The 26453-nt window shown below is 37.5% G+C and overlaps 1 protein-coding gene across 5 annotated transcripts in view; it reads left to right on the top strand.

Annotated features, from left to right (window-relative positions):
• mast4 (microtubule associated serine/threonine kinase family member 4) overlaps positions 1–26453 on the top strand; it is a 302344-nt gene that overhangs the window by 217298 nt on the left and 58593 nt on the right. For 4 of the 5 annotated variants that reach the window (XM_061966300.1, XM_061966298.1, XM_061966302.1 and 1 more), the window contains 8 exons: positions 3151–3239; positions 3307–3376; positions 12081–12159; positions 18020–18174; positions 18664–18739; positions 19128–19337; positions 21345–21446; positions 21538–21670. In XM_061966300.1, coding sequence (XP_061822284.1) covers positions 3151–3239; positions 3307–3376; positions 12081–12159; positions 18020–18174; positions 18664–18739; positions 19128–19337; positions 21345–21446; positions 21538–21670 — 914 coding nt within the window. The remainder of the gene's footprint in view (positions 1–3150; positions 3240–3306; positions 3377–12080; positions 12160–18019; positions 18175–18663; positions 18740–19127; positions 19338–21344; positions 21447–21537; positions 21671–26453) is intronic. The other variant, XM_061966299.1, reaches the window with a different exon arrangement.

The raw sequence follows: 26453 nt of genomic DNA, 5'->3' as shown, positions 1-26453 counted from the left end.
AGTGGAACATTTGAAGTGAAGTAATTTAATAATCCATAACAACATTGATTTTGATTCATTATTATTTTTGGAGCAATGACAGGTTTATAGCCGCTTTGTGTTATGAGAGTCAACGCTGCAACTTTTTCTCCTTACATTTGACATATTTGCTCTTTTATTCCATTGTTTACGTTTTTGTTTTTTTGTTATAAGATTTTTTTAAATAAAAAAAAACAGTTTTGGGCGGCACTTTGGACACTCTTGGTCTAAAATAATCAACAGGCGAGCAGTTTTGCTTTGGTTTAAGTACACAGTTTACTGTTGAAATTTGGCAACACCACGCCGCCTTAGCCGTGCTCACCCTTTAGAGCACAGCCGTAACTTCCTGCCACTAAACCTGCAGAAAATAGTTATCGGGTTTCTCTACGTTTACATTTTTACACTATTTTCTTACACTTTACTAAACATTTCTTACATATTCCTTCATTTTAAGAGCTTATTGTTACATATTCCATGTGATTTGACTATTTTGTTGACATTGTTGTCCATGCTTGTGTTGACAATATGGATTATGATGGATTTTGCCGGATATAAAACAGGTTTATCGTGATAGTTTTCAGCCCTAACGTCCACTGTCTCATGCACTCCAAATCATTATTAAAGGTTTCCCGATGACCGTAGCTTGCGTGCGACACATGTGGAAATGTGCGGCGCTCGGCAGTGTCAAAATGCGGCGGGCGTGACCTCCGCGATGGCGTCGACTGCCGACTGGTGCGTTTCCACGGGGAGTGGAGAAGGGTAGTTGCTGTCAGGGCGCTGTTGTCACTCTGCATAAATGTCAAGTGCTCCATCAAACCTTTTCTTTCTGATTTGTCTTCCACAGTAATGTCGGTCAATGACTGTTTTATTCTGAAGTGATACGAGCGTAGCATCAATTTATATGGCCCAGGTCCCAACAGCCTTGGTGCCAATGAACAAAAACCAACACTGAAAGCCAACACACATGGTTGGTACGTGACACGCAACCTTTTTGGACATGATAAACCATGTAAGGTATTACATTTGGTATTAAGTGGATGCGCAAACTTCAATCATTGGGATCAGCGATTACACAACAACAACAACAACTGCTGTGTGGAGTCCATCACACAACAACACACAGTTGGAATAAATAATTAAGTATAAAAAATAAATATATATATATATATATATATATATATATATATGTATGTGTGGGAAAAAAATCACAAGACTATTTCATCTCTACAGGCCTGTTTCATGAGGGGGGGTACCCTCAATCGTCAGGAGATTTTAATGGGAGCATTCGCATACCATGGTTTATATAGGGCACAGAGTGGGTGGGTACAGGCTGGCGTAGGGGCGTGGTGATTGGCTCATGTGTTACCTAGGAGGTGTTTCCGTCTATGGCGGCATGTTGTTACAATTTCGCTGCGCTTGTTGAGGGATGACAGGTCTGGACGGTAGATAATAAACAGTTTCTCTTTCAAGCATAGGTTGCATCTTTTATTACCACTATTGTAAGGTGTGCTGGATGCAAGAATTTGCCATGTTATTGAATATTCAACATTATTGTCTTTGAGGTCCCAAATGTGTTTGCTGAGTTCTGTGGTATTTCGCAGGTTTTTGTTCCTGAAAGAAGCCTTGTGATTGTTCCATCTGGTTTTGAATTCTCCCTCGGTTAATCCTACATATGTGTCGGATGTGTTAATGTCCTTGCGTATTACCTTAGATTGGTAGACAACTGATGTTTGTAAGCACCCCCCGTTGAGGGGGCAATCAGGTTTCTTTCGACAATTACATCCTTTGTTGGTTTTGGAGTCGCTCTGTCTGAGGGCCGACGGCTCATTTGCAATTGTTTTGTTGTGGTTTGAGATGATTTGTCGTATATTGTTCATGCAGCTGTAGCTCAATTTAATGTTGTTCTTGTTGAATACTTTTCTTAGGCTGTTGTCTTTGGGATATATATATATATATATATATATATATATATATATATATATATATATATATATATATATATATATATATATATATATATATATATATGTATGTGTATATATATATATATATATATATATATATGCGCGTGTATATATATATATAATATATGTATATATATATATACGTATATATGTATATATATATATACATATATATATATATATATATACGTATATATATATATATATATATATACATACGTATATATATATATATATATATATATATATACATATATACGTATATATATACATATATATATGTATATATACGTATATATATATATATATACATATATATGTATATATATATATGTATATATATACGTATATATCACATATATGTATATATAATATATAAATGTATATATATATATATATATATATATATATATATATATATATATATATATATATATGTATATATACTGTATATTACTGAATACCCAACCTCCGGGCTGATGATTTTAGCTTGTCCTGAAGAACTTGGAGCTAATCCTCCTTTTTCATTGTCCCATTTACTCTCTGTAAAGCAGCAGTTCCATTTGCAGCAAAACAAACCCAGAGCATATTACTACCACCACCATGCTTGACGGTAGGAATGGTGCTCCTGGGATTAAAGGCCTCACCTTTTCTCCTCCAAACATATTGCTGGGTATTGTGGCCAAACAGCTCCATTTTTGTTTCATCTGACATCACATGGACAAAGATCAGACCTTCTGGAGGAAACACTGATGACATTTATTAAACAAGACAAGAAGCAAGGAATTAAACAGAGACAGAATTCAATTTAGCTCAATTGAGGAGAAACGTCTGAACTGTACTCTTTGCACAGTGTCCCACTACGCTCTGACAAAAGATTGTACGCCTCCTCTTTTATTTGGACTTTCCCTGATTACATGGCAACAGATGTTTCTAAAGGGCTCAGGGGTCGTAAACAGCCGTCGCCTTTGGTTACAAAACAGTTCAAAGAAAAGGTGTCTGGAGAGGGGGTCATTCATTTATGTCCCTTACTTAGACACACCTGTTGACTTGTTTAGTCTTCTGGCGTTAACAAACCTGCCCAGGTTCGGATAGTTCCACTTCCTTGGTCTGGCTGCGGGTCCTCGACAATTGCGGTCCTTGATATTTGCCCGCTTTGCCTCCGCAGCTGCAGAACCAGCAACAGAAAGAGTCTGATCGGAAGCGGACAGTCGACGGGTCTCCCCCGACCGCACTCGCCGCTCTCGTCCCTGACAGGTGAGTCTGGCCCCTGACCGCCATTGTTTTTTGTTGCATTCTTTAGTCTTGATGTTTGTCTCTTCAGGCTCCAGTCCACAGGATAGTCCCAGGAACTTCTCTCCCAGCGCCTCCGCTCATTTCTCCTTTGCACGAAGGTGAGACGCCATTCACCGCGTCGCGTTGTTCACGCCGAGGGAGGGGTGCCACATTCGGTACTTTTAGCGGTACCGACCAGGTTCCGTCGGACTCAGCACCTGGCGGTCAAACGTTTTCATCATGTTGTGATTTTCCATGTCAACAAAGCTGATGGAAACGCACTCAAAAGTAAAAGCTCCACTTTTCAGAATGTGCTAGCTCCATGCTAATTTACATGGGATTTGCCATATACATGCTACCGATTAGCATTAGCGATTTTACATGGCGATTTCAACAACCCCAAATTTAGTAATGAAAACTACAACAAAGATGAATGTTACAATCTAACAGTTGGGCAACAAAACACATTACGTACAGTATGAACACTTTGTAGGGCGCAACAAAACACATTCAGCTTCCTGGAAAAAGCTACTTTCTAGCAAGACGAAAAAGCAAGCATGCCTGATAGAAAGCGCCCAAATGTAAGGCTCCACTTTTCGAAAAGCGCTCGCGCCATGCTAATTTACACTGGATTTGCAATAAACATGCTACCGATTAGCATTAGCAATTTTACATGGCGATTTTAACACCCCCCCCCAAATTTAGTAATGAAAACTACAACAAAGATGAATGTTACAATCTAACAGTTGGGCAACAAAACACATTACGTACAGTATGAACACTTTGTAGGGCGCAACAAAACACATTCAGCTTCCTGGAAAAAGCTACTTTCTAGCAAGACGAAAAAGCAAGCATGCCTGATAGAAAGCGCCCAAATGTAAGGCTCCGCTTTTCCGAAAAGCGCTAGCGCCATGCTAATCTACATTCGATTTGCCATAAACATGCTACCGATTAGCGTTAGCGATTTTACATGGCGATTTCAACACTCCCAAATTTAGTAATGAAAACTACAACAAAGATGAATGTTACAATCTAACAGTTGGGCAACAAAACACATTACTTACAGTATAAACACTTTGTAGGGCGCAACGAAACATATTCAGCTTCCTGGAAAAAAGCTACTTTCTAGCAAGACGAAAAAGCAAGCATGCCTGATAGAAAGCGCCCAAATGTAAGGCTCCACTTTTCAGAATGTGCTAGCTCCATGCTAATTTACATGGGATTTGCCGTATACATGCTACTGATTAGCATTAGCGATTTTACATGGCGATTTCAACACCCCCCAAATTTAGTAATGAAAACTACAGCAAAGATGAATGTTACAATCTAACAGTTGGGCAACAAAACACATTACTTACAGTATAAACAGTTTGTAGGGCGCAACGAAACACATTCAGCTTCCTGGAAAAAGCTACTTTCTCCTAAGACGAAAAAGCAAGCATGCCTGATAGAAAGCGCCCAAATGTAAGGCTCCACTTTTCGAAAAGCGCTATGCTAATCTACAGTGGATTTGCAATAAACATGCTACCGATTAGCGTTAGCGATTTTACATGGCGATTTTAACACCCCCCCAAATTTAGTAATGAAAACTACAACAAAGATGAATGTTACAATCGAACAGTTGGGCAACAAAACACATTACTCACAGTATAAACACTTTGTAGGGCGCAACGAAACATATTCAGCTTCCTGGAAAAAGCTACTTTCTAGCAAGACGAAAAAGCAAGCATGCCTGATAGAAAGCACCCAAATGTGAGGCTCCACTTTTCAAAAAGCGCTAGCGCCATGCTAATCTACATTGGATTTGCCATAAACATGCTACCGATTAGCATTAGCGATTTTACATGGCGATATCAAAACCCCAAAATTTAGTAATGAAAACTACAACAAAGATGAATGTTACAATCTAACAGTTGGGCAACAAAACACATTACTCACAGTATAAACACTTTGTAGGGCGCAACGAAACATATTCAGCTTCCTGGAAAAAGCTACTTTCTAGCAAGACGAAAAAGCAAGCATGCCTGATAGAAAGCGCCCAAATGTAAGGCTCCACTTTTTGAAAAGCGCTAGCGCTATGCTAATCTACATTGGATTTGCCAAAAACATGCTACCGATTAGCATTAGTGATTTTACATGGCGATTTCAACACCCCCCAAATTTAGTAATGAAAACTACAACAAAGATGAATGTTACAATCTAACAGTTGGGCAACAAAACACATTACTTACAGTATAAACAGTTTGTAGGGCGCAACGAAACACATTCAGCTTCCTGGAAAAAGCAAGACGAAAAAGCAAGCATGCCTGATAGAAAGCGCCCAAATGTAAGGCTCCACTTTTCGAAAAGTGCTAGCGCCATGCTACTCTACATTGGATTTGCCATAAACATGCTACCGATTAGCATTTGCGATTTTACATGGCGATTTCAACACCCCCAAATTTAGTAGTGAAAACTACAACAAAGATGAATGTTACAATCCAACAGCTGGGCAACAAAACACATTACTCACAGTATAAACACTTTGTAGGGCGCAACGAAACACATACAGCTTCCTGGAAAAAGCTGCTTTCTTGCAAGAGGAAAAAGCAAGCATGCCTGATAGAAAGCGCCCAAATGTAAGGCTCCACTTTTCGAAAAGCGCTAGCGCCATGCTACTCTACATTGGATTTGCAATAAACATGCTACCGATTAGCGTTAGCGATTTTACATGGCGATTTCAACACCCCCAAATTTAGTAATGAAAACTACAACAAAGATGAATGTTACAATCTAACAGTTGGGCAACAAAACACATTACTTACAGTATAAACACTTTGTAGGGCGCAACGAAACACATTCAGCTTCCTGGAAAAAGCTACTTTCTCCTAAGACGAAAAAGCAAGCATGCCTGATAGAAAGCGCCCAAATGTAAGGCTCCACTTTTCAGAATGTGCTAGCTCCATGCTAATTTACATTGGATTTGCCGTATACATGCTACCGATTAGCATTAGCGATTTTACATGGCGATTTCAACACCCCTCCAAATTTAGTAATGAAAACTACAGCAAAGATGAATGTTACAATCCAACAGTCGGGCAACAAAACACATTACTTACAGTACAAACACTTTGTGGGGCGCAACGAAACACATTCAGCTTCCTGGAAAAAAGCTACTTTCTCCTAAGACGAAAAAGCAAGCATGCCTGATAGAAAGCGCCCAAATGTAAGGCTCCACTTTTCAGAATGTGCTAGCTCCATGCTAATTTACATTGGATTTGCCATAAACATGCTACCGATTAGCATTAGCAATTTTACATGGCGATTTCAACACCCCTCCAAATTTAGTAATGAAAACTACAGCAAAGATGAATGTTACAATCTAACAGTTGGGCAACAAAACACATTACTTACAGTATAAACACTTTGTAGGGCGCAATGAAACACATTCGACTTCCTGGAAAAAGCTACTTTCTCGTAAGACGAAAAAGCAAGGATGCCTGATAGAAAACGCCCAAATGTAAGGCTCCACTTTTCGAAAAGCGCTAGCGCCATGCTAATCTACATTCGATTTGCCATATACATGCTACCGATTAGCATTAGCGATTTTACATGGCGATTTCAACAACCCCAAATTTAGTAATGAAAACTACAACAAAGATGAATGTTACAATCCAACAGTTGGGCAACAAAACACATTACTTACAGTACAAACACTTTGTAGGGCGCAACGAAACACATTCAGTTTCCTGGAAAAAGCTACTTTCTAGCAAGACGAAAAAGCAAGCATGCCTGATAGAAAGCACCCAAATGTAAGGCTCCACTTTTCGAAAAGCGCTAGCGCCATGCTAATCTACATTGGATTTGCCATAAACATGCTCTTGATTAGCATTAGCAATTTTACATGGCGATTTCAACACCCCCCAAATTTAGCAATGAAAACTACAACAAAGATGAATGTCACAATCTAACAGTTGGGCAACAAAACACATTACTTACAGTATGAACACTTTGTAGGGCTCAACAAAACACATTCAGCTTCCTGGAAAAAGCTACTTTCTAGCAAGACGAAAAAGCAAGCATGCCTGATAGAAAGCGCCCAAATGTAAGGCTCCACTTTTCAGAATGTGCTAGCTCCATGCTAATTTACATTGGTTTTGCCGTATACATGCTACCGATTAGCATTAGCGATTTTACATGGCGATTTCAACACCCCCCAAATTTAATAATGAAAACTACAGCAAAGATGAATGTTACAATCTAACAGTTGGGCAACAAAACACATTACTTACAGTAAAAACACTTTGTGGGGCGCAACGAAACACATTCAGCTTCCTGGAAAAAGCTATTTTCTAGCAAGACGAAAAAGCAAGCATGCCTGATAGAAAGCGCCCAAAAGTAAGGCTCCACTTTTCAGAATGTGCTAGCTCCATGCTAATTTACATTGGATTTGCCGTATACATGCTACCGATTAGCATTAGCAATTTTACATGGCGATTTCAACACCCCTCCAAATTTAGTAATGAAAACTACAGCAAAGATGAATGTTACAATCTAACAGTTGGGCAACAAAACACATTACTTACAGTATAAACACTTTGTGGGGCGCAACGAAACACATTCAGCTTCCTGGAAAAAGCTATTTTCTAGCAAGATGAAAAAGCAAGCATGCCTGATAGAAAGCGCCCAAATGTAAGGCTCCACTTTTCGAAAAGCACTAGCGCCATGCTAATCTACATTGGATTTACCATAAACATGCTCTCGATTAGCATTAGCAATTTTACATGGCGATTTCAACACCCCCAAATTTAGTAATGAAAACTACAACAAAGATGAATGTTACAATCTAACAGTTGGGCAACAAAACACATTACTTACAGTATAAACACTTTGTAGGGCGCAACGAAACATATTCAGCTTCCTGGAAAAAAGCTACTTTCTAGCAAGACGAAAAAGCAAGCATGCCTGATAGAAAGCGCCCAAATGTAAGGCTCCACTTTTCGAAAAGCGCTAGCGCCATGCTAATCTACACTGGATTTGCAATAAACATGCTACCGATTAGCGTTAGCGATTTTACATGGCGATTTCAACACCCCCAAATTTAGTAATGAAAACTACAACAAAGATGAATGTTACAATCTAACAGTTGGGCAACAAAACACATTACTCACAGTATAAACACTTTGTAGGGCGCAACGAAACATATTCAGCTTCCTGGAAAAAGCTACTTTCTAGCAAGACGAAAAAGCAAGCATGCCTGATAGAAAGCACCCAAATGTGAGGCTCCACTTTTCAAAAAGCGCTAGCGCCATGCTAATCTACATTGGATTTGCCATAAACATGCTACCGATTAGCATTAGCGATTTTACATGGCGATATCAAAACCCCAAAATTTAGTAATGAAAACTACAACAAAGATGAATGTCACAATCTAACAGTTGGGCAACAAAACACATTACTTACAGTATAAACACTTTGTAGGGCGCAACGAAACATATTCAGCTTCCTGGAAAAAGCTACTTTCTAGCAAGACGAAAAAGCAAGCATGCGTGATAGAAAGCGCCCAAATGTAAGGCTCCACTTTTCGAAAAGCGCTAGCGCTATGCTAATCTACATTGGATTTGCCAAAAACATGCTACCGATTAGCATTAGTGATTTTACATGGCGATTTCAACACCCCCCAAATTTAGTAATGTAAACTACAACAAAGATGAATGTTACAATCTAACAGTTGGGCAACAAAACACATTACTTACAGTATAAACACTTTGTAGGGCGCAACGAAACATATTCAGCTTCCTGGAAAAAAGCTACTTTCTAGCAAGACGAAAAAGCAAGCATGCCTGATAGAAAGCGCCCAAATGTAAGGCTCCACTTTTCGAAAAGCGCTAGCGCCATGCTAATCTACACTGGATTTGCAATAAACATGCTACCGATTAGCGTTAGCGATTTTACATGGCGATTTCAACACCCCCAAATTTAGTAATGAAAACTACAACAAAGATGAATGTTACAATCTAACAGTTGGGCAACAAAACACATTACTTACAGTATAAACACTTTGTAGGGCGCAACGAAACATATTCAGCTTCCTGGAAAAAAGCTACTTTCTAGCAAGACGAAAAAGCAAGCATGCCTGATAGAAAGCACCCAAATGTAGGGTTCCACTTTTCAGAATGTGCTAGCTCCATGCTAATTTACATTGGATTTGCCGTATACATGCTACCGATTAGCATTAGCGATTTTACATGGCGATTTCAACACCCCCCAAATTTAGTAATGAAAACTACAGCAAAGATGAATGTTACAATCTAACAGTTGGACAACAAAACACATTACTTACAGTATAAACAGTTTGTAGGGCGCAACGAAACACATTCAGCTTCCTGGAAAAAGCAAGACGAAAAAGCAAGCATGCCTGATAGAAAGCGCCCAAATGTAAGGCTCCACTTTTCGAAAAGCACTAGCGCCATGCTAATCTACATTGGATTTACCATAAACATGCTCTCGATTAGCATTAGCAATTTTACATGGCGATTTCAACACCCCCAAATTTAGTAATGAAAACTACAACAAAGATGAATGTTACAATCTAACAGTTGGGCAACAAAACACATTACTTACAGTATAAACACTTTGTAGGGCGCAACGAAACACATTCAGCTTCCTGGAAAAAGCTACTTTCTAGCAAGACAAAAAAGCAAGCATGCCTGATAGAAAGCGACCAAATGTAAGGCTCCACTTTTCGAAAAGCGCTAGCGCCATGCTAATCTACACTGGATTTGCAATAAACATGCTACCGATTAGCGTTAGCAATTTTACATGGCGATTTCAACACCCCTCCAAATTTAGTAATGAAAACTACAGCAAAGATGAATGTTACAATCTAACAGTTGGGCAACAAAACACATTACTTACAGTATAAACACTTTGTGGGGCGCAACGAAACATATTCAGCTTCCTGGAAAAAAGCTACTTTCTAGCAAGACGAAAAAGCAAGCATGCCTGATAGAAAGCGCCCAAATGTAAGGCTCCACTTTTCAGAATGTGCTAGCTCCATGCTAATTTACATTGGATTTGCCGTATACATGCTACCGATTAGCATTAGCGATTTTACATGGCGATTTCAACACCCCTCCAAATTTAGTAATGAAAACTACAACAAAGATGAATGTTACAATCTAACAATTGGGCAACAAAACACATTACTTACAGTATAAACAGTTTGTAGGGCGCAACAAAACACATTCAGCTTCCTGGAAAAAAGCTACTTTCTAGCAAGACGAAAAAGCAAGCATGCCTGATAGAAAGCACCCAAATGTAGGGTTCCACTTTTCAGAATGTGCTAGCTCCATGCTAATTTACATTGGATTTGCCGTATACATGCTACCGATTAGCATTAGCGATTTTACATGGCGATTTCAACACCCCCCAAATTTAGTAATGAAAACTACAGCAAAGATGAATGTTACAATCTAACAGTTGGGCAACAAAACACATTACTTACAGTATAAACAGTTTGTAGGGCGCAACGAAACACATTCAGCTTCCTGGAAAAAGCAAGACGAAAAAGCAAGCATGCCTGATAGAAAGCGCCCAAATGCAAGGCTCCACTTTTCGAAAAGCGCTAGCGCCATGCTAATCTACACTGGACTTGTCATAAACATGCTACCGATTAGCATTAAGGATTTTACATGGCGATTTCAACACCCCCAAATTTAGTAGTAAAAACTACAACAAAGATGAATGTTACAATCCAACAGTTGGGCAACAAAACACATTACTTACAGTATAAACACTTTGTAGGGCGCAACGAAACACATTCAGCTTCCCGGACAAAGCTACTTTCTCCTAAAACGAAAAAGAAAGCATGCCTCATAGAAAACGCCCAAATGTAAGGCTCCACTTTTCAAAAAGCGCTATGCTAATCTACACTGGATTTGCAATAAACATGCTACCGATTAGCGTTAGCAATTTTACATGGCGATTTCAACACCCCCAAATTTAGTAATGAAAACTACAGCAAAGATGAATGTTACAATCTAAACGTTGGGCAACAAAACACATTACTTACAGTATAAACACTTTGTGGGGCGCAACGAAACACATTCAGCTTCCTGGAAAAAGCTACTTTCTAGCGAGACGAAAAAGCAAGCATGCCTGATAGAAAGCACCCAAATGTAAGGCTCCACTTTTCAGAATGTGCTAGCTCCATGCTAATTTACATTGGATTTGCCGTATACATGCTACCGATTAGCATTAGCGATTTTACATGGCGATTTCAACACCCCTCCAAATTTAGTAATGAAAACTACAGCAAAGATGAATGTTACAATCTAACAGTTGGGCAACAAAACACATTACTTACAGTATAAACACTTTGTAGGGCGCAACGAAACACATTCAGCTTCCTCGAAAAAGCAAGCATGCCTGATAGAAAGCGCCCAAATGTAAGGCTCCACATTTCGAAAAGCACTAGCGCCATGCTAATCTACATTGGATTTGCCATATACATGCTACTGGGTAGCATTAGCAGTTTTACATGGCGATTTCAACACCTCTAAATGTAGTAATGAAAACTACAACCAATATGAATATTACAAATAAACAGTTACTGTGTAATGAGTATATTACTTACCGTATAAACACTTTGTAGGGTGCAACAAAACACATTCAAGCTCCTTTTTAGTATGGACAACAAAGCAAGAATGCTGACATTAAAACATATATTTTTATCATTTATTAGCCCATAAAGACACACAGAAAAGTGCCATTGGTGCTGTCGAGTGTGTCTTTTTTATTCCTATGTTATGTTGAAGAGTGTGTGTGTGTCTTGTGTGTTAGGAGCGATGGTCGCCGCTGGTCCCTGGCCTCCCTTCCCTCCTCCGGATATGGCACCAACACACCCAGCTCCACCGTCTCTGTGAGCACTTTTCCACCATTTTTCTTCAACATGCCCCAGTTTTTAATTGGTTCTGTGCCTTTAAAAAAAAAAATCTAACGTTTGGATAATAAATAATGTGTAAAAACGATACAATAGAATGTAGTACAAACAACTACAGTAGTTTAATACAATAATAATGTGCAGTATTTACATGACGTTGATTCACATCCCAACAGCAGTTGTTATTTATCCCAATTCTAATTCCATTCATGATTTGCAAAAATAAATTTAAAAAAAAGTAAAAATAAATAAATAAATAAATAAAAAATTAAAAAAGCATTTTATTTAAAAAAATAAACTTTTGAGAATGGTGTTGAATCGAGGATATTATTGAATTGAGAATCACGAAGGGAAAATCGTGTTAAATCGAGAACCGTATTGAAGCGGAAATCGTGTTGAAGAATCGTTGAATCGAAAATTTTCTTGAATTGAGAATCTTGTTGGATCAAGAATCGTGTTGAATCGAGAATCACGAAGCGAGAATTGTGTTGAAAAAAGAATCGTGTTGAATTGAGAAACATGTTGAAAAACGAATCGTTCAATTGAAAATTTTGTTGAATCGTGTTGAGTCGAGAATTGCGTTGAATCAAGAATCGTGTTGAATGAAATTTTTTGTTGAATCGAGAATCGTGTTGAATCAAAAATGTTGTTGAAATTAAAATCTTGTTGGATCGAGAATATTATTGAATTGAGAATCACGAACCGAGAATCGTGTTGAATCAAGAATGGTGTTGAATCGAAAATCTTGTTAGATCAAGAATGGTGTTGAATCGAGAATATTATTGAATTGAGAATCACGAAACGAGAATCGTGTTGAATAAAAAATGTTGTTGAAATTTAAATCTTGTTGCATCAAGAATCGAGAATATTATTGAATTGAGAATCACAAAGCAAAAATCGTGTTGAATCGAGAATCACGTTGAAATGAGAACCACAAAGGGAGAATCGTGTTGAAAAAAAGAATTGTTGAATCGAAAATCGGGTTGAAATGAGAATCTTGTTGGATCAAGAATCGTGTTGAATCGAGAATATTTTTGAATTGAGAATCACGAAACGAGAACCGTATTGAAGCGAGAATCGTGTTGAAAAAAAGAATCGTGTTGAATCGAAAATTTTGTTGAAATGAGAATCTTGTTGGATCAAGAATCGTGTTGAATCAAGAATATTTTTGAATTGAGAATCACGAAGCGAAAATCATGTTGAATCAAGAATCACGTTGAAATGAGAGTCACGAAGGGAGAATCGTGTTGAAAAAAGAATTCTTGAATCGAGAATCTTGTTGAATCGAGAATATTATTGAATTGAGAATCACGAAACAAGAATCGTGTTGAAGCGAGAATCGTATTGAAAAATGAATCGTGTTGAATTGAGAATCGTGTTGAAGAAAGAATCGTTCAATCGAAAATTTTGTCGAATCACGAATCGTGTTGAGTCGGGAATTGCGTTGAATCAAGAATCATGTTGATTCGAGAACCGTATTGAAGCGAGAATCGTGTTGAATTGAAAATTTTGTTGAATCGAGAATCGTGTTGAAAAAAGAATCGTGTTGAATCGAAAATGTTGTTGAAATGAGAATCTTGTCGGATCAAGAATCGTGTTGAATTGAGAATATTTTTTAATTGAGAATCACAAAGGGAAAATCGTGTTAAATCGAGAACCGTATTGAAGCGGAAATCGTGTTGAAGAATCGTTGAATCGAAAATTTTGTTGAATTGAGAATCTTGTTGGATCAAGAATCGTGTTGAATCAAGAATCACGAAGCGAGAATTGTGTTGAAAAAAGAATCGCGTTGAATTGAGAAACATGTTGAAAAACGAATCGTCCAATTGAAAATTTTGTTGGATCGAGAATTTTGTTGAATCAAGAATCGTGTTGAGTCGAGAACCGTATTGAAGCAAGAATCGTGTTGAATTAAATTTTTTGTTGAATCGAGAATCGTGTTGAATCAAAAATGTTGTTGAAATTAAAATCTTGTCGGATCGAGAATATTATTGAATTGAGAATCACGAACCGAGAATCGTGTTGAATCAAGAATCACGTTGAAATGAGGACCGCGAAGGGAGAATCGTGTTGAAAAAAGAATTGTTGAATCGAAAATTTTGTTGAATCAAGAATGGTGTTGAATCGAAAATCTTGTTAGATCAAGAATGGTGTTGAATCGAGAATATTATTGAATTGAGAATCACGAAACGAGAATCGTGTTGAAAAAAGAATCGTGTTGAATCAAAAATGTTGTTGAAATTTAAATCTTGTTGCATCAAGAATCGAGAATATTATTGAATTGAGAATCACAAAGCAAAAATCGTGTTGAATCGAGAATCACGTTGAAATGAGAACCACAAAGGGAGAATCGTGTTGAAAAAAAGAATTGTTGAATCGAAAATCGGGTTGAGTCGAGAATCATGTTGAATCGAGAACCGCATTGAAGCGAGAATCGTGTTGAAAAAAGAATCGTGTTGAATTGAAAATTTTGTTGAAATGAGAATCTTGTTGGATCAAGAATCGTGTTGAATCGAGAATATTTTTGAATTGAGAATCACGAAACGAGAACCGTATTGTAGCGAGAATCGTGTTGAAAAAAAGAATCGTGTTGAATCGAAAATTTTGTTGAAATGAGAATCTTGTTGGATCAAGAATCGTGTTGAATCAAGAATATTTTTGAATTGAGAATCACGAAGCGAAAATCATGTTGAATCAAGAATCACGTTGAAATGAGAGTCACGAAGGGAGAATCGTGTTGAAAAAAGAATTGTTGAATCGAGAATCTTGTTGAATCGAGAATATTATTGAATTGAGAATCACGAAACAAGAATCGTGTTGAAGCGAGAATCGTATTGAAAAATGAATCGTGTTGAATTGAGAATCGTGTTGAAGAAAGAATCGTTCAATCGAAAATTTTGTTGAATCAAGAATCTTGTTGAGTCGGGAATTGCGTTGAATCAAGAATCATGTTGATTCGAGAACCGTATTGAAGCGAGAATTGTGTTGAATTGAAAATTTTGTTGAATCGAGAATCTTGTTGAAAAAAGAATCGTGTTGAATCGAAAATGTTGTTGAAATGAGAATCTTGTTGGATCAAGAATCGTGTTGAATCGAGAATATTTTTTAATTGAGAATCACGAAGGGAAAATCGTGTTAAATCGAGAACCGTATTGAAGCGGAAATCGTGTTGAAGAATCGTTGAATCGAAAATTTTGTTGAATTGAGAATCTTGTTGGATCAAGAATCGTGTTGAATCGAGAATCACGAAGCGAGAATTGTGTTGAAAAAAGAATCGCGTTGAATTGAGAAACATGTTGAAAAACGAATCGTCCAATTGAAAATTTTGTTGGATCGAGAATCGTGTTGAGTCGAGAATTGTGTTGAATCAAGAATCATGTTGATTCGAGAACCTTATTGAAGCAAGAATCGTGTTGAATTAAATTTTTTTGTTTAATCGAGAATCATGTTGAATCAAAAATTTTGTTGAAATTAAAATCTTGTTGGATCGAGAATATTATTGAATTGAGAATCACAAACCGAGAATCGTGTTGAATCAAGAATCAGGTTGAAATGAGGACCGCGAAGGGAGAATCGTGTTGAAAAAAGAATTGTTGAATCAAAAATATTGTTGAATCAAGAATGGTGTTGAATCGAAAATCTTGTTAGATCAAGAATGGTGTTGAATCGAGAATATTATTGAATTGAGAACCACGAAGCGAGAATCGTGTTGAAAAAAGAATCGTGTTGAATCAAAAATGTTGTTGAAATTTAAATCTTGTTGCATCAAGAATCGAGAATATTATTGTATTGAGAATCACAAAGCAAAAATCGTGTTGAATCGAGAATCACGTTGAAATGAGAACCACAAAGGGAGAATCGTGTTGAAAAAAATAATTGTTGAATCGAAAATTTTGTTGAAATGAGAATCGTGTTGAATCGAACATGTTGTTGAATTGAGAATGACGAAACGAGAATCGTGTTGAATCGAGAATCGGGTTGAGTCGAGAATCGTGTTGAATCGAGAACCGTATTGAAGCGAGAATCGTGTTGAAAAAAGAACCGTGTTGAATCGAAAATTTTGTTGAAATGATAATCTTGTTGGATCAAGAATCGTGTTGAATCGAGAATATTTTTGAATTGAGAATCATGAAGCGAAAATCCTGTTGAATCGAGAATCCTGTTGAAATGAGAATCACGAAGGGAGAATCGTGTTGAAAAAAGAATCGTTAAATCGAAAATGTTGTTGATCGAGAATCTTGTTAGATCAAGAATCTTGTTGAATCGAGAATATTATTGAATTGAGAATCACGAAACGAGAATCGTGTTGAAGCGAGAATCGTGTTGAATTGAGAATCTTGTTGAATAAAGAATCGTTGAATCGAGAATCTTGTTAGATCAAGAATCGTGTTGAATCGAGAATATTATTGAATTGAGAATCACGAAACGAGAATCGTGTTGAAGCGAGAATCATTTTGAAAAAAGAATCGTGTTGAATTGAGAATCTTGTTGAAGAAAGAATCGTGTTGATTGAGAATCGTGTTGAAAAAAGAATCGTTGAATCGAGAATCTTGTTAGATCAAGAATCGTTTTGAATCGAGAATATTATTGAATTGAGAATCACGAAACGAGAATCGTGCTGAAAAAAGAATCGTGTTGAATTGAGAATCTTGTTGAAGAAAGAATCGTGTTGAATTGAGAATCGTGTTGAAAAAAGAATCGTGTTGAATTGAGAATCTTGTTGAATCAAGAATCGTATTGAGTCGGGAATTGCGTTGAATCAAGAATCATGTTGATTCGAGAACCGTATTGAAGCGAGAATCGTGTTGAAAAAAGAATCGTGTTGAATTGAAAATTTTGTTGAATCGAGAATCGTGTTGAAAAAAGAATCGTGTTGAATCGAAAATGTTGTTGAAATGAGAATCTTGTTGGATCAAAAATCGTGTTGAATCGAGAATATTTTTCAATTGAGAATCACGAAGCAAAAATCGTGTTGAATCGAGAATCACGTTGAAATGAGAACCACGAAGGGAGAATTGTGTTGAATGGAAAATTTTGTTGAAATGAGAATCGTGTTGAATCAAGAATCGTGTTGAATTGAGAATCACGAAGCGAGAATCACGTTGAAATGAGAATCGTGTTGAATTGAGAATCACGAAGCGAGAATCGTGTTGAAAAAAGAATCGTTGGATCGAAAATGTTGAATCGAGAATCTTGTTAGATCAAGAATCGTGTTGAAAAAATAATCGTATTGAATCGAGAATCACGTTGAACTGAGAATCACAAAGCGAGAATCATGTTGACAAAAGAATCGTTCAATCGAAAATGTTGAATCGAGAATCTTGTTAGATCAAGAAACGTGTTGAAAAAATAATCGTGTTGAATCGAGAATCACGTTGAAATGAGAATCACAAAGCGAGAATCATGTTGACAAAAGAATCGTTCAATCGAAAATGTTGTTGAATCGAGAATCTTGTTGGATCAAGAATCGTGTTGAGTCGAGAATCATGTTGAATTGAGAACCACGAAGCGAGAATCGTGTTGAAAAAAGAATCTTGTTGAATTGAGAATCATGTTGAAAAAAGAATCGTTCAATCGAAAATTTTGTTCAATTGAGAATCTTGTTGGATCAAGAAGCTATTCTGAATCGAATCGTCACCCCTCGAATCAGAATTGGACCTAATCGTTCGGTCCCCAAATATTCAGCAGCTTCTCCACCTTTTCATGGATAAATGTTTGATGTTATTGGAATGTCCTCATCGACTCCTTCTGCTGCGCTAGTAAGCTAATCGGAGAAGAAGAAGATGCCGCCTTGAATCTTTTCTCTTCATGCGGAAATATATATTTGTTTCATTTCCAGTCGTCCTGTTCATCACAGGAGAAGCTGCACCAGCTGCCCTTCCAGCCCACGCCCGACGAACTGCACTTCCTGTCCAAACACTTCTGCACCGAGAGCATCTCCACCGACGAGTGTCGCCGCGCCGCCGCCATGCGGCCGCGCTCTCGCAGCCTCAGGTGACTAGCGTCGCCGTAAAATATCTCAAATTGTTATTCTCATCGCATTTATTTTTTATAATGCTACAATTAGCTACAAGCTAAATAAAATTGGTTGGAAAAAAGTTAGCATGCTAATGTTAGCATGCTAACAGTTAAGGTATATATCATGCACCAACTCATATGATTTTGAGGTGTACGGTGGTAAAATTGGTTGAAAAAAAGTTAGCATGCTAACAGTTAACGTATATCACGCAACAACTCATATGATTTTTAGGTGTACGGTGGTAAAATTGGTTGAAAAAAAAGTTAGAATGCTAATGTTAGCATGCTAACAGTTAACATATATCACATACCGACTTATATGACTGAGGTGTACGGTGGTAAAATTGGTAAAAAAAAAAAGTTAGCATGCCCATGTTAGCATGCTAACAGTTAACGTAGATCACGTACTGACTTATATATATGTCTCAAATTGTTATCCTCACCCCAAGTCTTTTTGGTTTTCAGTCCCGGGAGATCTCCTTCCTGTTACGACCACGAGATCATCATGATGAACCACGTCTACAAGGAGCGCTTCCCCAAGGTACGCCGCCATCCTTGTCTCACCCCACCTTTGTCTCACCTTGTCTTTGTCTCACCTTGTCTTTGTCTCACCTTGTCTTTGTCTCATCCCGCCTTTGTCTCACCTTGTCTTTGTCTCACCTTGTCTTTGTCTCATCCCGCCTTTGTCTCACCTTGTCTTTGTCTCACCTTGTCTTTGTCTCACCCCGTCATTGTCTCACCTTGTCTTTGTCTCACCCCGTCTTTGTCTCACCCTGCCTTCGTCTCACCTTGTCTTTGTCTCACCTTGTCTTTGTCTCACCTTGTCTTCGTCTCACCCCGTCTTTGTCTCACCCCACCTTTGTCTCACCTTGTCTTTGTCTCACCTTGTCTTCGTCTCACCCCGCCTGCTCCTCCACCTGTGCGGGCAGGCCACGGCCCAAATGGAGGAGAAGATCCAGGAGATCATCCGCAGCAGTTCTCCAGAGATGATCCTCCCGCTGGGTGACGGCGTGCTGGGCTTCGCCCACCATCAGATCATCGAGCTGGCCAGAGACTGCCTGGAGAAGAGCCGGCAGGACCTCATCACTTCTAGCTACTTCTGTGAGCTGACTGACAAGCTGGAGAGGCTGGTGCAGGAGGTACTGACCACTCCTTCTTCCTGCTGTCACCACCACTTCCTGCCACTCCACACCCCAGATTAGTGATGGTTCTTATGGAAGGACCAGGAGGAAAACAATATTCAATGGAAACATTTTTATTTCAAATGAAATAGAATTGAATTGAAATTAATGTAATTCAAATTGATTCGATTTGATTCAATTTCAATCGGATTGGATTGGATTGGATTCGTTTGGATTCAATTCATTTGATGGATTGGATTGGATTCGATTAGATTCATTTGATTTGATTCGATTAGATTGGATTGGGTTTGATTCGATTAATTAGATTGATTGGATTTGATTGATTAGATTGGATTCGATTTGATTCAATCGAGTTCGATTTGATTGGATTGGATTGGATTCATTTGATTGATTGGATTAGATTCGATTGGATTGGATTCCATTCGATTCGTTTGGATTGGATTCAATCAAGTTTGATTCGATTGGATTCCTTTTTATCAAGTTTGATTGGATTGGAGTCAATTGGATTGGATTAATTTGATTGATTGGATTGAATTAAATTGGATTAGATTTGATTGTATTCGATTGAATTGGATTCGATTCGGTTCGATTTGATTTGATTAGATTGGATTTGGTTTGATTCGATTCATTTGATTGATTGCATTGGATTCGATTTGATTTAGTTCGATTTGATTCGATTGGATTGGGTTTGATTGGATTAATTTGATTGATTCGATTCGATTAGATTGAATTGCATTCAATTCGGTTCGATTTGATTCGATTAGATTGGATTGAGTTCGATTCGATTAAATCGAGTTCGGTTGGATTAGATTAGATTGGATTGGATTGGATTTGGTTTGATTCATTTGATTGATTGGACTCAATTGGATTCGATTCATATGATTGATTGGATTCAATTGGCTTGGATTCGATTCGATTCATTTGATTGATTGGATTCGATACGATTCGATTGAATTGAATTGGATTTGATTCAATTGCATTCGATTCGATTTGATTGTATTCGATTGAATTGGATTCGATTTGGTTCTATTTGATTCAATTAGATTGGATTGGGTTCGATTGGATTCATTTGATTGATTGGATTGGATTGGATTCAATCTAGTTCGGTTTGATTCGATTGGATTGGGTTCGATTAGATTCATTTGATTGATTGGATTCGATTGGATTGGATTCGGTTCGATTTGATTCGATTAGATTGGATTGGATTCAAATCAATCGAGTTCGATTTGATTTGATTGGATTGGATTCATTTGATTGAATTGATTTGAATGGATTGGATTCATTTGATTGAATTGATTTGAATGGGTTCGATTCGATTTGATTCATTTGATTGATTGGATTGGATTGGATTGGGTTCGATTGGCTTAATTTGATTGATTGGATTGGATTGGATTGGATTCGATTTGATTCAATCTAGTTCGGTTTGATTCGATTGGATTGGGTTCGATTGGATTCATTTGATTCATTGGATTAGATTGGATTGATTTCGATTGAATTGTATTCGATTCGGTTTGATTTGATTCTATTAGATTGGACTGGGTTCGATTCAATTCATTTGATTGATTGGATTGGATTCGATTCGAATCATTCGAGTTCGATTTGATTGGATTGGATTGGATTGGATTCGATTCAATGAAGTTCGATTGGATTGGATTGAATTGCTCTGATTCTAATCCCTCAGCTATCAAAGCAGAAAGGAAATGTCAACACAAGCATGGAAAACACCAACAATGTCAACAAAATAGTCAAATCACATTAAACACTGAACAATAACTTCTTCAAATGAAGGTAAAAAATAAGAAATATGTGAGAAATGTTTAATAAAGTGTAAGAAAATAGTGTGAAAATGTAAACATAGAGGAACCTGAGAAGAACTATTTTCTAGTGCTGTGCTCTAAAGGGTGAGCACGGCTCAGGTGGTGTAGTATTAACAGTGAACTAAAACCAAAAGTGTTAAAGATCATTATTGAGCAGGAGTAATAAGACATCTTGTCTGGTGTCCAGTCCACCGAGAGGTCTGAGAGCGAGGAGGTCAACTTCATCCGAGACCTGGCCAAGAAGATCCTCATCGTCATCGCCCGACCCGCTCGACTGCTGGAATGTCTGGTGAGTGTTGGACCAGCACCTCATGAAAAACAGTCAAATGTGAAGAAAACTTCTTTTTTCATTTTTTGGGGGGGTTTGTGATATTGTCCAGGAGTTTGACCCCGAGGAGTTCTACCACCTCCTGGAGGCGGCTGAGGGCCACGCCAAGGTGGGCCAGGGCATCAAGACCGACATCCCTCGTTACATCATCAGCCAGCTGGGACTCACGCGGGACCCTTTAGAAGGTTAGCCTCAAATGCTACAATTAAGTGTCGAAATTGGCTCTCCAGCGCCCCCTTTTAAATTTGATAACAAATTAGCCCCGCCCACCATTTCCACATATCGACGCAAAAATTGCTGGAGACGTCCATTAACGACTCAAGAACCAATATCGGAAAACAAACAGGAAGTCGGCTATCGGTTAACATATGTCACGTACCAACTTATACGACTCTGAGGTGTACGGTGGTAAAATTGGTTGAAAAAAAGTTAGCATGCTAATGTTAGCATCCTAACAGTTAAGATAGATCACGTACCGACTTATGACTCTGAGGTGTACGGTGGTAAAATTGGTTGAAAAAAAGTTAGCATGCTAATGTTAGCATCCTAACAGTTAAGATAGATCACGTACCGACTTATGACTCTGAGGTGTACGGTGGTAAAATTGGTTGAAAAAAAGTTAGCATGCTAATGTTAGCATGGGTAGAGTTAAGCTAGATCACGTACCGACTTATGACTCTGAGGTGTACGGTGGTAAAATTGGTTGAAAAAAATTAGCATGCCAATGTTAGCATGCTAACAGTTAAGATAGATCACGTACCGACTTATGACTCTGAGGTGTACGGTGGTAAAATTGGTTGAAAAAAAGTTAGCATGCTAATGTTAGCATGCCAATGTTAGCATGCTTACAGTTAAGATAGATCACGTACCGACTTATGACTCTGAGGTGTACGGTGGTAAAATTGGTTGAAAAAAAGTTAGCATGCTAATGTTAGCATGCTAATGTTAGCATGCTTACAGTTAAGATAGATCAAGTACCGACTTATGATTCTGAGGTGCACGGTGGTAAAATTGGTTGAAAAAAAGTTAGCATGCCAATGTTAGCATGCTAACAGTTAAGATAGATCACGTACCGACTTATGATTCTGAGGTGTACGGTGGTAAAATTGGTAAAAAATAAAATAAAAAAAGTTAACGTAGATCACATACCGACTTTTATGACTCTAAGGTGTACGGTGGTAAAATTGGTTGAAAAAAAATTAGCATGCTAATGTTAGCAAGCTAACAGTTAAGATAGATCAAGTACCGACTTATGATTCTGAGGTGTACGGTGGTAAAATTGGTTGAAAAAAAGTTAGCATGCTAATGTTAGCATGCTTACAGTTAAGATAGATCAAGTACCGACTTATGACTCTGAGGTGTACGGTGGTAAAATTGGTTGAAAAAAAGTTAGCATGCTAATGTTAGCATGCTTACAGTTAAGATAGATCAAGTACCGACTTATGATTCTGAGGTGTACGGTGGTAAAATTGGTTAAAAAAAAAAAAAGTTAACGTAGATCACATACCGACTTTTATGACTCTGAGGTGTACGGTGGTAAAATTGGTTGAAAAAAGTTAGCATGCTATTGTTAGCATGGTTACAGTTAAGATAGATCAAGTACCGACTTATGACTCTGAGGTGTACGGTGGTAAAATTGGTTGAAAAAAATGTTAGCATGCCAATGTTAGCATGCTAACAGTTAAGATAGATCACATACCGACTTATGACTCTGAGGTATACGGTGGTAAAATTGGTTGAAAAAAAGTTAGCATGCTAACAGTTAAGATAGATCACGTACCGACTTTTATGACTCTGAGGTGTATGGTGGTAAAATTGGTTGAAAAAAAGTTAGCATGCCAATGTTAGCATGCTAACAGTTAAGATAGATCAACTACCGACTTATGACTCTGAGGTGTACGGTGGTAAAATTGGTTGAAAAAAAATTAGCATGCCAATGTTAGCATGCTTACAGTTAAGATAGATCAACTACCGACTTATGATTCTGAAGTGTACGGTGGTAAAATTTGATTGAAAAAAAATGTGCATGCCAATGTTAGCATGCTAACAGTTAAGATAGATCACGTACCGACTTATGACTCTGAGGTGCACGGTGGTAAAATTGGTTGAAAAAAATTAGCATGCCAATGTTAGCATGCTAACAGTTAAGATAGATCACGTACCGACTTATGACTCTGAGGTGTACGGTGGTAAAATTGGTTGAAAAAAAGTTAGCATGCCAATGTTAGCATGCTTACAGTTAAGATAGATCAAGTACCGACTTATGATTCTGAGGTGTACGGTGGTAAAATTGGTAAAAAAAAAAAAAAAAAAGTTAACGGAGATCACATACCGACTTTTATGACTCTAAGGTGTACGGTGATAAAATTGATTGAAAAAAAGTTAGCATGCTATTGTTAGCATGGTTACAGTTAAGATAGATCACGTACCGACTTATGACTCTGAGGTATACGGTGGTAAAATTGGTTGAAAAAAAGTTAGCATGCTAACAGTTAAGATAGATCACGTACCGACTTATGACTCTGAGGTGTATGGTGGTAAAATTGGTTGAAAAAAAGTTAGCATGCCAATGTTAGCATGCTAACAGTTAAGATAGATCAACTACCGACTTATGACTCTGAGGTGTACGGTGGTAAAATTGGTTGAAAAAAAGTTAGCATGCTAATGTTAGCATGCTAATGTTAGCATGCTTACAGTTAAGATAGATCAAGTACCGACTTATGATTCTGAGGTGTACGGTGGTAAAATTGGTTGAAAAAAAGTTAGCATGCTAATGTTAGCATGCCAATGTTAGCATGCTTACAGTTAAGATAGATCAAGTACCGACTTATGATTCTGAGGTGTACGGTGGTAAAATTGGTTTAAAAAAGTTAGCATGCTAATGTTAGCATGTTCACAGTTAACATACATCACATACCAAATTGTATGACTCTGAAGTGTACGGTGGTAAAATTGGTTTAAAAAAGTTAGCATGCTAATATTAGCATGCTAATGTTAGCATGCTAACAGTTAAGATAGATCACGTACCAACTTATGACTCTGAGATGTACAGTGGTAAAATTGGTTTAAAAAACAAAGTTAGCATGCTAAAAGTTAACGTAGATTACGTACCGATTTTTTTTACTCTGAGGTGTACGGTGGTAAAATTGGTTGAAAAAAAATTATCATGCTAACAGTTAACGTAGATTACGTACCAACTTTTATGACTCTGAGGCACATGCATGTTAAATTAGCAAAAAAAATAGTTAATATGCTAATGTTAGTATGCTAACAGTTAACGTACATCACATACCAAATTATATGACTCTGAGGTATACGGTGGTAAAATTATTTTTAAAAAAGTTAGCATGCTATTGTTAGCATGCTAACAGTTAACGTAGATCACGTACCGACTTATATGACTCTGAGGTGTACGGTGGTAAAATTGGTAAAAAAAAAAAAGTTAACGTACATCACATACCGACTTTTATGACTCTGAGGTGTACGGTGGTAAAATTGGTTGAAAAAAGTTAGCATGCTATTGTTAGCATGGTTACAGTTAAGATAGATCACGTACCGACTTATGACTCTGAGGTATACGGTGGTAAAATTGGTTGAAAAAAAGTTAAGTTAGCATGCTAATGTTAGCATGCTAACAGTTAAGATAGATCACGTACCGACTTATGACTCTGAGGTGTACAGTGGTAAAATTGGTTTAAAAAAAAAAAGTTAACGTAGATCACGTACCGACTTTTATGACTTTGAGGTGTACGGTGGTAAAATTGGTTGAAAAAAAGTTAGCATGCTAATGTTAGCATAGTTACAGTTAAGCTAGATCACATACCGACTTATGACTCTGAGGTATACGGTGGTAAAATTGGTTGAAAAAAAGTTAGCATGCTAATGTTAGCATGCTTACAGTTAAGATAGATCAAGTACCGACTTATGATTCTGAGGTGTACGGTGGTAAAATTGGTTAAAAAAAAAATTTTTTAACGTAGATCACATACCGACTTTTATGACTCTGAGGTGTACGGTGGTAAAATTGGTTGAAAAAAGTTAGCATGCTAATGTTAGCATGGTTACAGTTAAGCTAGATCACGTACCGACTTATGACTCTGAGGTGTACGGTGGTAAAATTGGTTGAAAAAAAGTTAGCATGCTAACAGTTAAGATAGATCACGTACCGACTTATGACTCTGAGGTGTACGGTGGTAAAATTGGTTGAAAAAAAGTTACCATGCTAATATTAGCATGCTAATGTTAGCATGCTTACAGTTAAGATAGTTCAAGTACCGACTTATGATCCTGAGGTGTACGGTGGTAAAATTGGTTAAAAAAAAAAAAAAAGTTAACGTAGATCACATACCGACTTTTATGACTCTGAGGTGTACGGTGGTAAAATTGGTTGAAAAAAGTTAGCATGCTAATGTTAGCATGCTTACAGTTAAGATAGATCAAGTACCGACTTATGACTCTGAGGTGTACCGTGGTAAAATTGGTTGAAAAAAAGTTAAGTTAGCATGCTAATGTTAGCATGCTAACAGTTAAGATAGATCACGTACCGACTTATGACTCTGAGGTGTACAGTGGTAAAATTGGTTTAAAAAAAAAAAGTTAACGTAGATCACGTACCGACTTTTATGACTCTGAGGTGTACGGTAGTAAAATTGGTTGAAAAAAGTTAGCATGCTAATATTAGCATGCTAATTTTAGCATGCTTACAGTTAAGATAGATCAAGTACCGACTTACGATTCTGAGGTGTACGGTGGTAAAATTGGTAAAAAAAAAAAAAAAGTTAACGTAGATCACATACTGACTTTTATGACTCTGAGGTGTACGGTGGTAAAATTGGTTGAAAAAAAGTTAGCATGCCAATATTAGCATGCTAAGAGTTAAGATAGATCACGTACCGACTTATGACTGAGGTGTACGGTGGTAAAATTGGTTGAAAAAAACGTAGCCTGCTAATGTTAGCATGCTAATGT

Source organism: Nerophis lumbriciformis, linkage group LG11, assembly GCF_033978685.3.
Source record: "Nerophis lumbriciformis linkage group LG11, RoL_Nlum_v2.1, whole genome shotgun sequence".
Classification (NCBI taxonomy): domain Eukaryota; kingdom Metazoa; phylum Chordata; class Actinopteri; order Syngnathiformes; family Syngnathidae; genus Nerophis; species Nerophis lumbriciformis.
The sequence above is the reverse complement of the archived record's forward strand: the minus strand, read 5'-3'. Positions and strand labels throughout refer to the sequence as shown.